The sequence below is a fragment of the Camarhynchus parvulus genome, chromosome 5 (assembly GCF_901933205.1).
Source record: "Camarhynchus parvulus chromosome 5, STF_HiC, whole genome shotgun sequence".
NCBI classification, from domain to species: Eukaryota; Metazoa; Chordata; class Aves; order Passeriformes; family Thraupidae; genus Camarhynchus; species Camarhynchus parvulus.
Window position 1 is genome coordinate 59,951,584 of NC_044575.1, and position 15,826 is coordinate 59,967,409.

General features: G+C 44.6%; 1 protein-coding gene across 1 annotated transcript; it reads left to right on the forward strand.

The window, feature by feature from the left end:
- The first annotated feature begins 4 nt into the window (after positions 1-4).
- Positions 5-15,416, forward strand: L2HGDH (L-2-hydroxyglutarate dehydrogenase). Its single transcript, XM_030950291.1, has 10 exons — positions 5-81; positions 1,942-2,057; positions 4,472-4,623; positions 6,606-6,737; positions 7,319-7,481; positions 7,974-8,008; positions 10,012-10,179; positions 11,484-11,641; positions 12,515-12,646; positions 13,367-15,416. Exons 1-10 carry the CDS (start codon positions 5-7, stop codon positions 13,560-13,562), a joined length of 1,329 nt encoding a protein of 442 aa, XP_030806151.1. The 3' UTR covers positions 13,563-15,416.
- The last annotated feature ends 410 nt before the right edge of the window (positions 15,417-15,826 follow it).

Sequence of the window (15,826 nt, forward strand, 5' to 3'; positions counted from 1 at the left end):
CAAGATGGCGGCGGCGCTGAGGGGCCGCGCGGGCCCGGGCGGGGCCCCGGCGCTGTGGCGGCTCCAGAGCCGGCGGCGCAGGTGAGGCCGGGGGGCAGCGGGGCGGGCCCGGCACACAGCGGCACCTTCCCCTGTCCTAGTCCCTTACCTTCCCTTTATCCTTGTCCCATATCGCTAAAATTTTCCCTCTCCCCTCACCCCTTCCCCCCTCTTCTTACCTTTACTTATCCACTTCCCCTGTTCGTTTCTGTGAAAAATGCGTATTTTATGATTGGCTTTTCGCAAATATTCAAATGAATATTATATGTGTTATGTTAGAAAGTTATGCTGTGTTAATTCTCTTAAGCAGTGTGTTAAATATAGTTCTAGGTTATAACAAAATGTTAAAATAGAAACTATGCTATGTAGGATACTTTTTTCCCTAAAGAAAGGACTCGCACCGAGATAGCAGCCACAGGACACCTGAATCTGTCAGAGGAAGAGAATTTATTGCTCCATTATCAGGAGAAATGAACTTCTTCCTGCCTTGCTCAGGATTGGAGATGCCGTCAGGATTCAGAGGAAGAAGCTGACACTGCCCAGACAGAATCCTGTGTTTGAATGGAATTTATGCATCATGGATGAGCTGTATGAATATGCAACAGGCTGTTGCTTTTAAGGGTTAATCCTCTGTTAATGTGAGTTCTTTTTTCAGGCTTATTTTGCCCAGAAAAAGGTACCTGGACATCCATAACTCTTTGTTTCTGTTGCCTCATATTGTTCTAATCTAAATTGTCCAAATTATTATTACTCTAATTATATTACTATTTTTCTAACGATTTTATTTCTCTTAAACTTTTAAAATTTTAAGAACAAGCGATTGGCGTTTTTCACACTTTCCGTATCATTTTCCCCTATCCTTTCCCTATCCCCTGTCCCTCTCTCCTGTATCCTCTATGTTTGCTATATCACCTTTCCCTATCCCCTTTCCTCTCTCCTATATCCCCTATATTCTCTATAACCACTTCCCCTATATCCTTTAACTGCCATCCCTATACTTTCCCCCTTTACATTATTAATCACCCCTACCCTCTTTCCTTTATCCCATTTTCTTCTCCCCTATGTCCTCTTTATTCCTTATATCTCCTTCCCTTATATCACCTTCCTTTATATCCCCTTTCCCTATCCTTTCCCCATTCCCTATCCCTGTTCTTTCCCCTATTCCCTTTCCCCTCTATTCCTGACATCCCCTTCCCCTATTCCCACCCTTTTCCCCTATCCCTATTTGTGAAAAAATGCCAATCACTTGTTTTTAAAATTTTAAAAGTTTAATAGTAATAAAATGGTTATAAAAATAATAATATAATTAGAGTAATAATAATTTGGATTAGGACAATATGAGACAATAGAAACAAAGAGTTACAGACAGTCCAGGTACCTTTGCTGGGCAAAATAAGCCCGAGAAAGGCCCCACGTTAACAGAGGATTAACCCTTAAAAGCAACAGCCTGTTGCATATTCATACAGCTCATCCATGATGCATAAATTCCATTCAAACACAGGATTCTGTCTGGGCAGTGTCAGCTTCTTCCTCTGGAATCCTGACGGTGTCTCCAGGGCTGAGCAAGGCAGGAAGAAGTTCATTTCTTCTGATAATGGAGCAATAAATTCTCTTTCTCTGACAGATTCAGGTGTCCTGTGGCTGCTATCTCTGTGCAAGTCCTTTCTTTAGAAAAAAAGTATCCACATAGCACAGTTTCTATTTTAACATTTTGTTATAACCTAAAACTATATTTAACACACTGCTTAAGAGAATTAACTCAGCATAACTTTCTAACACCACACATCTAATACTCATTTGAATATTTGCGAAAAGGCAATCATAAAATACGCATTTTTCACCCCATCCCTTGTCCCTGTCCCCATCCCCGGCTGTGCTGATGCCGTGTCCCTGTCCCTGCAGCTCGTTCGACGTGGCCGTGGTGGGCGCGGGGATCGTGGGCCTGGCCACAGCCCGGGAGCTCCTCCAGCGCCACCCCTCGCTGGCCTTGGCCGTGCTGGAGAAGGAGCAGGAGCCAGGTACGTGTCACAGACACGTTTTATGAAAAATCCTTTCCTTAGGATCTTTCCTCCTGAGAAGCTGAGAGGCCTCAGGAACAAAATGTAAACCATGGTTCTCTGCTGCTGTGGAATGCAACAGGTGCATCTGTGATTGGTCTCATGTGGTTGTTGCTAATTAATGGCCAATCACAGCCCAGCTGGCTCAGACTCTCTGGTCAGTCACAAGATTTTATCATCATTCCATTCCCTTCCTTTCTCACCTTTTGATGAAATCCTTTCTTCTATTCTTTTAGTATAGTTTTAATATACCATTTTAATATAGTATATATCATAAAATGATAAACCAGCCTTCTGAAACATGGAGTCAGGATTCTCATCTCTTCCCATGTCGGGGTTGCCTGCAAATTCCACAGGGTATGGAGCGGGACAGGCTGTGCCCGAGGACACTCTGCCAGAACCTCAGCACCCCAGGGTATCTGTGTGCAGGGAGCAGGAGCTGTGGGAGAGCAGCTGCCCTTGTTGTTGTAGTGGGTGATGGATTTCCTATTTTCAGGCCAGGTTGGACAGGGCTTGGAGCAGCCTGGGATGTGGGAGGTGTCCCTGAGCATGGCAGGGGTGGTGATCTCTTTAGAGGTGATCTCTGAAGTCCCTTCCTTGCCAAACCATCCTGGGATTCTGTGCTGACTCTCACAGAATTCCCAGAATCACTGGGTTGGGAGAGACCTTCAGGATCATGGAGTCCAACCCAGCCCCACCAGCTCAACTCACCCCTGGCACCCAGTGCCACATCCAGGCTTTGTTAAACACACCCAGGGATAGGGACTCCACCACCAGTAAAACATTCCAGAACTTTATCACCCTTCCTGTAAAAACCTTCTTCCTCATATCCAACCTGTATTTCCCTTGGTGCAGCTTGGGACTGCGTGTCAGTGCCAAGACTCTCCCCTAACAAGGATTTCTTCCACCCTTCTCCCAAGGAGTGTCCTTCAGCAGAGTTACATCAGTCTGTGCTTCTCTGCTGGGGCTGCAGATTGGGAATTTTGAGTTAAAAACTCCTGTGCAAGCTGCAGTGGGACTGCTGGGGCTGCAGATTGGGAATTTTAGGTTAAAAACTCCTGTGCAAGCTGGAGTGTGACTGCTGGGGCTGCAGATTCAGAATTTTAGGTTAAAAACTCCTGTGCAAGGTACAGTGGGACTGCTGGGGCTGCAGATTCAGAATTTTAGGTTAAAAACTCCTGTGCAAAGTGCAGTGTGACTGCTGGGGCTGCAGATTGGGAATTTTAGGTTAAAAACTCCTGTGCAAGCTGCAGTGTGACTGCTGGGGCTGCAGATTCAGAATTTTGAGTTAAAAGCTCCTGTGCAAGCTGCAGTGTGACTGCTGGGGCTGCAGATTCAGAATTTTGAGTTAAAAGCTCCTGTGCAAAGTGTGTGCTGGGTGCAGATTCAGAATTTTGGTTAAAGCCCGAAGCTGCAGTGGGACTGCTGGGGCTGCAGATTCAGAATTTTGAGTTAAAAGCTCCTGTGCAAGCTGCAGTGTGACTGCTGGGGCTGCAGATTCAGCATTTTGAGTTAAAAGCTCCTGTGCAAGGTACAGTGGGACTGCTGGGGCTGCAGGAGAGAGGACAAGGAGGGCAATAACCAGGATAAGGAGTAGTGCAGCTTGTGGGAGGGCACAGGCAGGTCCTGCATGGAGCTGGGAGAATCCCAAGGGATAGACATCAGTGATTAACTCCAAACAGGACCTGTGAGCCCCAAATCTTGTCTGAAATAGCTCCATCAGCCTGGCTATAAATTGCTTTTGAGATGTTCCATGACTGATACAAAATGACTTTTTATGCCCAAGGCACACAGCTGTGTGAGTGCCAAGCAGGAGTGACCTTTGGGCATCCACACCTTAAAGAGGGAGAGAAACCTGACCAAATTACTTCAGTAAAAATGTTTGTGGTGTTTTTCACCTCTATTTTATCTATTTGCAAAGAGGAAATAACAACCTAATCCAGTTCACAAATACTCAAAAGTCCTCCCAGGCCTGCCAGCATGTCCAAAGGAATTGTGGACTGGACAGGTATTATGTTGGATGAGGCCCTAGGAGATGCATTTCATTGTAAAAATTGGATTTTAAAATTGAATTTTAGCCTGTTTTGATTGACTGGTTTGTTCTTGAAGGAAAATTTTGTTGTTTTAGGGTTTTTTTTCCCTGTTGGTCCAACACACTGCAGGCTGTGATGGATTATCATTAACCAGAGCTGGCTGTGTCTGTGTTTCTCTGACCTTTTGAGGCCAGGGGAGGAATTAATTGTGCAGTTCTCTCACTTGATCATCTCTTATAATGCTGATTTAAGGCAGGACCTCAACTAACTCATTTTTCTGACAGCACAAGTGATTAAATGGGAACAACTGAGTTCTAACAATGTGTTTTTCCTTCTCTTTAGCCCATCACCAGAGTGGCCACAACAGTGGTGTGATCCACAGCGGGATTTACTACACGCCTGGCTCCCTGAAGGCCAAGCTGTGCGTGCAGGGGGCAGCCCTGTGCTACAAATACTGTGACCAGAAGGGCATTCCCTACAAGCAGTGTGGGAAGGTACAGGAACTCTGGGATTCCCTGCTTCACCCTTGGAAACTGAGGCTCTGTGATGTGTGGTACCACGTATGGCACAGGCCTGCTTGTGGCTTTTCTCCACACTCTGCAAGCTGCAGATCATTTTATACAGAAATGTGTATAATGTCCATAATCCCCTCCTGCCCCCAGATCATCCCTTTCAGTTTGAGGGAAGGTTTTTCATGATCTCCCCACCCTGTCTTCATGCTCTGAACCATTTTTAATTCAGTGTCTTTGGTGCAAGGTGAGGACCAGGGCTGGGCAGAGCATGCCAGGTGTGGTCAGGCTCAGAGAAACAGTTCTGTGTCCATTTTCCAGCGTCTCCAACACTCAGTTCAGGTTTTCCACCTCTCACTGGGCATTGAGCTGCTGTTTTTACAGGACTCTCTGTCCTGACCCCAAGGTTTTGGCCCTGAGGGATAAATTTGAATTCCAGGGTTTTTCTCGGAGCTGTGTCCGTGCTCCCTGTGCTGCCAGGCTGGGCACAGGGTGGCACTGTGGCTCTGTGCAGCAGCACACCTGAGGGGACAGCCAGCTCAGAGCTGTCCTCAGGGGCTCAGCCGGAGCCTGCGGGAGCTGAATTTGTGTATTTTGTACCAAGGTGTCCAGGGCATCTACACTGGAGCACAGATACTTGTGTGTATATACCTAGCAAAACCTAACAGTGACATTAGTCTTTTGTCCTTGGGTGTGTGTGGCAACCATCTTGACATCTTCAGTGTCATGCTTTTTATGAGCTACAAGAACGTAAAATTTGGTGGATAATTGGTTGATGATTTATGATCATGGTTTATATTTTTGCAGGGTGGCCAGAGGGAGCAGGGCAGTGCCTGTCCCCTGTACTGGGGACAGCTCTGGGTTCCTCCCAGCAAAGCCACAGGAGGGGCTGGAGCATGTCCAGGGAAGGGACTGGAGCTGGGAAGGGTCTGGAGCACCAGGAGAGGCTGAGGGAGCTGGGAAGGGGCTGGAGAATCCCTGAGGAGCTGGGAAGGGGCTGGAGAATCCCTGAGGAGCTGGGAAGGGGCTCAGCCTGGAGCAAAGGAGGCTCAGGGGCCCTTGTGGCTCTGCACAGCTCCTGCCAGGAGGGCACAGCCGGGGGGGTCGGGCTCTGCTCCAGGGAACAGGGACAGGAGCAGAGGGAACGGCCTCAAATTGCATTGTGAAGCTTTAGGTTTGGTATTGGGGAAATTCCTTCTGGAAAGGTTTGTCCAGCCCTGGACTCACCATCCCTGGAGGGATTTAAAATCCCTGTGGATGTGGGACATGGGGCAATGGTGGCCCTGGCAGTGCTGAGGGATCAGTTGGACTCTCAGAGGACTTTTCCAGCCTGAACAATTCCATGATTCCAGGACACTCCCCTGGCAGTTCATTCCAGGGAAGATGATGGTGAAACTTCACCAGCTTTCCCTGGAGCAGCCCCAGGCTTGGAGAGCTTCACCTGGGAGGTGCCAGAGCTGAGCTGGCCCAGCAGGATCATGGGCTGTGCAAAGCTGGCCCAGGTGATTCTGTCTGCGTTTATCTCCTGAGATAGCTGTGAACAGACCCCTTGGTTAAATGAAACTGGTACAATCCCACCCAGGCCATGTCAGAACATGTCCCCACTCTCTTATCGAGGCTCTTGGAGGTTTGTACATCTTGGGTTGAGTTCAGTTTTACTTCTGAAAGCATCCCAGTGGTTCTTCAAATTCAAATTCTCTTCTCTCACATGCAGACTTGTAGTCTCAGGCTGCTTCTGGCAAATATTTTCAATTGATTGTAACTCAAACTATGGTTTAGCATTTATTTTTTCATTCTCTGGGATATATTAGTGCTTCCTCAGCAACAGAATTCCGTGCAAATAATGGCACCAACCATTCTTCACCCCTGGATTTATTGTTCACTCATTCCCTACTGCTTGTGCTGGATGCCAAACCTGCCCTGTTCCTGTTTTGCTCACTGCTGTGCCCTTTTTTCCTTTCCCAAAGCTGATTGTGGCTGTGGAACAGGATGAAATTCCAAGGCTCAAAGCTCTGTATGAGAGGGGGCTGCAGAACAATGTCCCGGGGCTGAAACTCATTGGAGCCAAGGAAATCCAGGAGAAGGAGCCCTTCTGCAGGGTAAGGGGTTGCCATACTGCTATTTACCTTGTAAGAGCTTCTAATTCTAATTTTAAGAGCTGTTTCTCAGGTGAAAACATCTTTTAATTTAACACAAATACTTTTCTGGCCTTGAGGTTCACGTTCAGAAGAGCCTGAAAATTCCTTCCCATCCATAAAAGTGGATTTGGATCAAGCCCATTTCAGTGAGGTTGTTATTGTAGCACTTCTCAGCCTGGTTATTTTCACAGCAGGAGGAATGTGTGGAGTTTGTGGAACACGGATTTGTTATTGATTAGTGTGTCTCTGTTTGAAAGGAGAGGCTGGATGGGAATTCCCTGTGCTGTTGCAGCTGGCAGCTCGCTCTGGTGCAGCTGTGGCACTTAGGAGTGGTTGTAGATACAGAGAGAAATTTTCTGGAAAACAATATTTTCATTTTCCCTGTGTAAACATTTTGGATCTGCTCCCTAAAACATCCTTGGAGTGTTCCAGATCCAGCTGAGCACATGGGAAGACAGCATCACTCCCTTCTCATGGCACTGCAATATTCCAGATGAAATATTCCAACTTCCACTTTTCCTCTGTGTCTCAAACCCTGCCAGGGACTGATGGCCCTGGATTCTCCCTACACTGGCATTGTGGATTACAAACAAGTGGCCCAGTCCTATGCCAGAGACTTCCAGGAAGCAGGGGGGACAATCCTGACTGATTTTGAAGTCACAGCCATGGAGATGGCCAAAGAAAGTTCTGCACAAAGTGAAGATGGTAAGGCTGCTTTTTTTTTCCCCTCCATTCACCACAAAGATTTTGTTCAAAACACAAATTTTTAAACATTTCTGATTTTTTCTGTCTCCTAGGGATGAGAAAAAAGGCAAAATTATCTTTTAGTGAGACTATTCAGCAAACTCACTTGGGTTTTTTTTTTGCAGGCAGGTCACCCTTCAGCTGAAACAAGTGAGAGTAAAATGGAGAAATAAAGTTGTTCTCTCTTAAAATCAGATTTATCTGAATCTTGCATGTTTATTCTTGTGATAGTGATTTTTATATCCTGAAGGCAGGTTGGATCTGTGCTGGCACAGACAGGGAAGAATAAAACCCCTATTAATTAATAAATCCAGTCATGTGCAACAACATTAATTATGACAAGAGTAGTTCTTACATAGCTTGGAAGATATTCCAGAGGAAAATTCCTTCCTGTTCTGTCAGGTCTCTGGTGCCTGTTTAAGTAATTCCTTCTCTTGTCTAATTCCATTTCAGGGCTGAAATACCCAGTCATTGTTAGGAGCAAAAAGGTAAGGCTGAAAAAGAAGTTTTCATTCCTTCCAGGAAGCTGCTTCTCCTTTTCTTCTGATTTTTTTCCCTTGTGAATTAATAATTAAAAAAAAAGATTAAAAATCTGCTGTTCAGCAACATGCCCAGTTTGATAAAACAACTGCAATCAGCTCTTAGCAATGAGGATGTCCAAATTAATTAATAATAATGACGATGATGATGTAAAATATTAAACTATAACTTTCTGCAGCCTGACATTTAACATCCCTTATCTGCTTTATTTGCACAATCTCCTGCTTGCACTTCCAAGAACTCCTCTATGACTAGTTCATCTGGTGACAAACACCAATTTTCATGTTTACTTTTGGGCTCTGGCATCCATAAAATGATAAGGAGGCTTTTAGCATCGTTTTATTATCATTTTATCATCACAACTGTGAAGCAGGTGCATGGCAGCTGCTGTTCCTCAATCAGGATCTGTGCTTGTAACCCCTTCACCTTCAGGAGGGAATGGCTGCAACAAAAACAACTTCACAACCCCTCTGGTTGTTTTTAAATTTAGTTCTGCTGCTTTTTTCTCCTATTCTTTTTTTTGCTCTTTCATTAAAAAGCAGCTTCCACAGTCTGTTAAGATTTTTTTTCACCCAATCCTGGTGTTCTTTTCATGCAAATGTTTTTCAGTTGAAAACAAAATTCATATTTAAAAGCAGATACTAAGCTAAATGAATAGATAATAGTTTTTGATTTTGATGTATTTATTTATTTAGGTGGTAAGGTGTTTAATATTTAGCAGCTCTCCACACCTGTGTGCTGTTAATTTATGTAGATGCTCCCACCCTGTGGGGTCAAATCAGTGAACATCCTTATTTAACTATGTTAATTTTTTAAAATAAGTTAAATAAATTTTATTTATTTAAATAAATGCCTGTGGGGGTTTTCTGGATGTTTTTTTTTAGCAGATACATAGAATTTTGATGTGTTTTTAGGTTTTTTTATAAGTTAATATTTTTTAATAAGTTAAATAAATTTTATTCATTTCAATAAGTGCTTGTGGGTTTTTTTAGCAGCTATATAGAATTTTATGTGGTTTTGGTTTTTTTTTAATAAGTTAAATAATTTTTTATTTATAAGTTATATACTTTTTTTTAATAAATTAAATAAATTTTATTTATTTAAATAAATGCCTGGGGGTGGTTTTCTGGGTGGTTTTTTAGCAGATAAATAGAATTTTGTTGTGTTTTGTTGGGTTTTTTTAATAAGTTAAATGATTTTTAATAAGTTAAATAAATTTTATTTCTTTAAATAAATGCCTGTGTTTTTTCTGGGTGTTTTTTAGCAGATCAATAGAGTGTTGATGTGTTTTGGGTTTTTTTAATAAATTGAATAAATTTTATTTATTTAAATAAATGCCTGGGGGGGTTTTCTAGGTGTTTGTTTTAGCAGATAAACAGAATGTTGATTTTTTTTTTTAATAAGTTAAATAAATTGGATTTATTTAAATAAATGCCTTTGGGTTTTCCTGGGTGTTTTTTTTAGCAGATAAATAGAATTTTTTTTTAATAAGTTAAATAAATAGAATTTCTTTAAATAAATGCCTTTGGGGTTGTTCTGGGTGTTTGTTTTAGCAGATAAATAGAATTTTGATTTTTTTTTTAATAAGTTAAATAAATAGAATTTATTTAAATAAATGCCTGTGGAGGTTTTCTGGGTGTTTCTTTTAGCAGATAAATAGAATTTTTTTAATAAGTTAAATAAATAGAATTTATTTAAATAAATGCCTTTGAGGTTGTTCTGGGTGTTTGTTTTAGCAGATAAATAGAATTTTGATTTTTTTTTTAATAAGTTAAATACATTTTATTTATTTAAATAAATGCCTGTGGAGGTTTTCTGGGTGTTTCTTTTAGCCAATAAATAGAATTTTGATGAGTTTTTTTTAACTAAGTTAAATAGATGTTATTAATTTAATTTTATTTATTTATTTATTTTATTTATTTAATTGTATTGGTGATTTTTGTCCCCCCAGGGGCAGGAGGTGTCCTGTGGGCACATCCTGACCTGTGCAGGGCTCCACTCCGACCGCCTGGCCCAGATCAGCGGCTGCAGCCCCCAGCCCAGGATTGTCCCATTCCGGGGGGATTATTTGGTGCTAAAACCAGAAAAGTCTTATTTGGTGAAAGGAAATATTTATCCAGTGAGTACCCCCTGGTTTGTGTGCCATAAGAGCTGCTAAAAATGCAGGAAAAAGGAAAAATTGCGTGGTTGTTTCTGTCAGGCAGTGACGCACACACGCGGGTGGCGATCGGGTTGGTTTGGGACAGGACAGTTGGATTTTGTTAATTTTTTTGTTAATTTTTTTTTTGTTAATTGAGGAAAACATGGAAGTACCACATAGGAAGTTATTGCCAGTTGTTTTGTTTAAGGGTTTAGTTTTGGGGTTTTTTTACTTAATAGAGAAAAGATGGAATATCACATTGCAACATATCCAGAAAACTCTGAATTATTTCTGTATGTCCTAAAATGAATCTGTAGTGAGGGAGAGATGACAGTAAATTATTATTTATTATTTAATAATTATAACAGTCCTGTTTAATCTCTTTATTGATAATCTGGGCAAAGGTGTTGAATGTACCCTCAGGAAATTCACAGATGACACTGGAGGTCTTTTCCAGCCTCAGTGATTCTGGGATTCTGTGATGAATTATTGATAAAGGGTTTAATCTTTTGTGCTAATACCCAACACTCAGATTTAGGTATTCTCCTCTCAACCTTATTTTTGAATTAGCTGATTTTGTCATTAAAAATAGATGTGGGAGAAAAGAAAACAACCTTTCTACACCTAATATAGACAAATCATGGGATGAAGAGCAGCGATCCCAGACAGAAAATTAATTACAGAGCAAGGAGAGAGAATTCCTAGGGCAGCATTTTAGGTAATTCTGTCCATTTAAATGCTGATTTTCTGAATGTGAGATTGGCTTTGCCTGAGAAACACTTTGGGAAAATTGGAATGCTGAGCTTTGCTGTTTGTCTGATCTCACCTGGGAATGATTCAGGATCCTGTCTTGGGATGGGAGGGAGGAAGTGGAACAAAAAAAGAATATGCAGATTTATTATTTTTAGCATTGATCTGCTAAGTTCAGGCTGGTTTGTACCCACAGTAAGGGTTTCCTAATTTTTTCTATTCTATTTTATTGCAGTGTAATTGCTGCTGGTGAATAACATCAGGGTATTGTTGATTTATATCCTCAGAAATCACGTGGACTTTTTTCCTCCCTGTTATTTGTTTTCCTTTTCCCTAAAGTTCAGCTTTACCTGGCCCTGCTCTGTTCTCCAGTGGTTTAATTAATGACATGCCACTGCTGCACAATTAACAAGCAGCAAAACCAGCACAGAGCCAATTCTGAGGTTCTGTGGCTCAGTTTTGTTGCTGTGGTGGGAAATAAAATGGTAAATCTGCTGTTTCTAAGAGCTCTGCTCACTGCTGTCCCATTTCAGGTTCCCAACCCTCGTTTCCCATTCCTGGGATTCCATTTCACTCCCAGGATGGATGGCAGTGTCTGGCTGGGCCCTAATGCAGTGCTGGCCTTTAAGAGGGAGGGTTACAAACTCCTGGACTTCAGCCCTGGAGACTTCTTAGATGCTGTCACCTACAGGTAATGCCTTGTGCTTGTGTTTGCTCGTGTGGACATGTGAGCCATGGAGCCTCTTCCTGCCCCAAACCCTGCTTTTCCCACGTTTTTGGGGTGTTTGTGCTGATAAGGGTGGACTTCCCCAAGACATTTGACTTCGTGTGGTCTCATATTTGAGTTTTCTGCCAGGACATGTCTCAGCCAGTCTGGGAATGTGGCTGCTCCCTGGAAGGTGCTGCTGGAGCCATTCCAGGCTTGGTTTGCACTGTGATAACTTAATCAACTTAGACAGCAGCATTAAATACCTGCACAGGGTGCTGGGATGAGGGAAAGGCTGGGAGAGAGAGTTGGGAATGTTCATCCTGGAGAGGAGAAGGCTCCAGGGAGAGCTCAGAGCCTAAAAGGGCTCCAGGAGAGCTGGAGAGGGACTGGGGACAAGGGATGGAGGGACAGGAGCCAGGGAATGGCTCCCAGTGCCAGAGGGCAGGGATGGATGGGAGATTGGGAATTGGGAATTCCTGGCTGGGCTGGAATTGCCAGAGCAGCTGTGGCTGCCCCTGGATCCCTGGCAGTGCCCAAGGCCAGGCTGGACACTGGGACACCCTGGGACAGTGGGAGGAGTCCCTGCTCAGGTTTCTCCAAGCTCATCAAATCCTGGAACACCTCCAGGACTGGAATTCAGAATTAATTCAATGCCACAGCTCTGTGAGCAAGGTTTGTTGGAGCAGAGAAGGCCAAACGTGTATTTCTCAAACACAAAGCATGATGTGGTTCCTGATTTTGGCAATGGGAACTTGTGCCCTGCAGTTGCATTTGCTGCCTCGTGCAGCAGCTGCAGCTGGTGCATTTGAGGCAGGTTTTCCCTCAGTGCAGCTGTTTCTCCCCTTTTGTCCACAGTGGGCTGTGGAAGCTGGTGCTGAGGAACGTGTCCTACGGCCTGGGGGAGCTGTACAGAGCCTTCTCCCTCAGTGCCCAGGTCAGGCAGCTGCAGAGGTTCATCCCTGAGGTCACCACCAATGATGTTCTCAGGTAAAAGAAGCTTCTTCTGTTGGGAAATCTCCTATTTGAACAGCAGAAAACGTGGCAGGGGTTTAGTCCCTTCCTCCACCAAGATATGATGGAGAAGCTTGGAGCTGCCTCCAGCTTGGAGGTTCGGGGAGGAGTGCCTCCTCAGTCCAGAGGAGGCATCAGGATGGTCAGGGGGATGGAGCAGCTCTGCTGGGAGGAAAGGCTGAGAATTTTGGGATTGTTCAGCCTGGAGAAGAGAAGCTTTGGGGTGACTTCACTGTGGCCTTGCAGTACTTGAGGAGAACCCGCAGAAAGATGGAGGGGCAGGACAAGGGGGAATGGCCTCAAACTGGCAGAGGGCAGGGTTGGATGGGATATTGAGAAGGAATTCCTGGTTGGGAGGGTGGGGAGGGGCTGGCATGGAATTGCCAGGGCAGCTGTGGCTGCCCCTGGATCCCTGGCAGTGCCCAAGGCCAGGTTGGGCGGGGCTTGGAGCACCTGGGACAGTGGGAGGTGTCCCTGCCATGGCTGGGGTGGCACTGGATGGGCTTTAAGGTCACATGTTGGCCACCTCAGTGATCCCATGACTGTCAGATGCCTCCACTCTGCCTTTTGAGTGTTAAAATTCCCCAAAAAATGCTTTGTCTCCACTCCCTGCCCTCCTCACTGTCTCCCACCTCCTCATGGGAACTCCTTTCCTAACTCAGAACATTTTCCTTCTGCTCCTCCTCGTTCTTGCAGGGGTCCCTCAGGTGTGAGAGCCCAGGCCCTGGACAGTGAGGGCAATCTGGTGGATGACTTTGTGTTTGATGGGGGCTCAGGGGCCGTGGGCAGCAGGATCCTGCACGTCAGGAACGCTCCTTCCCCCGCTGCCACCTCCTCCCTGGCCATCGCCGCCGCCATCGCCGACGAGGCCCAGCGGCGCTTCCAGCTCTGAGCCCTGCAGCAATCCCGGCAGGAATCCCGGCAGGAACCCTGCCTGCTGCCCCTCTGCAGCCTGGCACTCCTCCTGAAGGACACACACAGCCCCCAGGCAGTGCCCAAGCAGTGTTCTGTGCCCGTTCTGTGCCCACAGCTCCTCGGCGTGGTGAGGAAGGTTTGGCCGGTGCAGCAGGAGCGGCCGTGGCAGGGTGTGCAGCACAGGCACAGCAGGCTGGGATCCCTCTCTGTGCCATTTTCCACCTGGATTTGCCATGGCTCTGCTCACAATGCTGCCTCCTCAGAGGGGTCTGAAAAGCCACGGGCGTGGGGTGGCTCTGATGGCATTGAAATTGGATGTGCAGCCCTCTGGATGACATGGAGGTAATGGACTAGGAGGATAAGCCCTGCTGATGTGGAATTAAAGGCTTTGGCAGAGATTGAGAACAACATTCAGAGCCTTCAACGTGAATGTAGAGTATTTCACAGAAAAATAAGCTTAAAGAGGATTACCAAAGCCAAGTCAATTTAGATCTGCAATTCAGATACTCTGTCTGATCACTGTCTGTGTTTTTTATAGGGGAGAAATCAAAATATGGATGCAAACAATCACTTTTCATTTCATTTACAGCTGGGCAATCAGCACTGATCAGAAACTTCATCAGTGGCTTTGGGTTTCTTCCTTTGAATGCTGATGATGCAAAAGGAGCTGATCTTTGTCCAGCCACTTGAGCAATCCAGGGAAAATGGTCTTTGGAACAGGAAATGTGAAATGTGAAGGGAGGGAAGCTCCAGAAACCTGCCCTGAGTCATGGTGGTGTTGCTTCCCTTGGAGCCCGAGCAGGGATGAGTCAGGGAGATTTCCCATTTTCCCTGAGCACAAGGGGAGCTCAGGCAGGGCTGGTGACCCCTCTGAGCTCCACTGATACCCAATTTTTATCAGAGATACACCTGGAGGAGTCTGTGTGCAGGGAGAGGTGAAGTAAACTCAGGGCTGGGCCCAGGATCTGGGAGTGTCCTGCAGAATTGCTGTGGAGCAGAATTTTGTGGCCTCAGGGACAAAGTATTGAGGATTTAATAACAGCTGCTGGGTAGCACAGATAATTGTGGGGAGTTTGCACCAGAAAATTGGACATGAATTTTTCCTTAAAACATTCTTTTCTGAGTTCCTCTGATGGGAGTTAGCACAGGAGGGCAGCTGTGAGGCTGATTTTACTGTACAGATTTGAGACATTTTTGAGGGGGAAAAAGGGCTTAATCTGCCTTTTTATTATTATTATTTAATTTTTTTCCTTTTTTTTTTCCTGTTAAAATCTACTTTACCAGCAAATTGACTGCTGGAAATTCAAATACCAGAGCAAAGTTTTGGTCACTTCAGGCAGAGATTCAGCTGTTCCAAGTCTTCCAGTGCCACAGGGCTGTGTAAAACTTCCCACAGTGGAACAATCCTGTTTTCCCTCCGTGCCAGAAGTGTTGCCTATCAACAGTAAATCCTGCAAAAGGATTGCAAAAGCCACTTCCTCCCACATGGGGTGTGGCCCTGACATGTATGAACAGAGTAAAGAACATGAAAATGCTCAGCAGACAGAGACCAGGGGGAGTCCTGAGTCAGCATTTCCCTGTGCACTGCTTTTTCCTCTCAGGTGATGATTGTTTGGGGGTAAAGTTTTATTTGAAATTTAAATTATGAACCTTGATGTAGCATTCTGTGAAATGGAAATGTTTTCAGAGATAAAAGTTTTACACTCTTGTATTAAAAATAAGTTCAGAGATTATGATGTCAGGCTTTCAGGCATCAGTCTTGTTGCTCACAACGTGTGAAAATGTATTAATTTATTTTCCAAATGAGCCTCACTTTGATAATTTCATAAATGTGCCTTTTATGATTAAAATGGTGTGGTGGGGTTTTTTTAAGTGCTGTAAAATTTGTGTAGTTCTCCTGACTCAGAGAAGAGTTCCACTGGAATTTGTTAATTCTCAGCTGAATTGGGCAGGATATCACTCTGTGTAACAGGAATCACTTCAGGATGGGGCCACATGACCAAACTTGTCTTCCTAAATTATCTTATCTGTGCTCCTCACACCTCACAGCTTCTTCCTCACTCGACAGGACTGCTCTGATCTGGGCCTGCTGGGACAGGTGGGATGAGAATTCCTGAAACTCTGAATAAATATTTGGACAAACACCATTTGTTCCCCAGAAGTGTTACAGAATCAGAACCCCAGGCTGCTTTGGGTTGGAAAAAGACCTTAAATCCCATCCCATTGCATCCCTTCCACTAT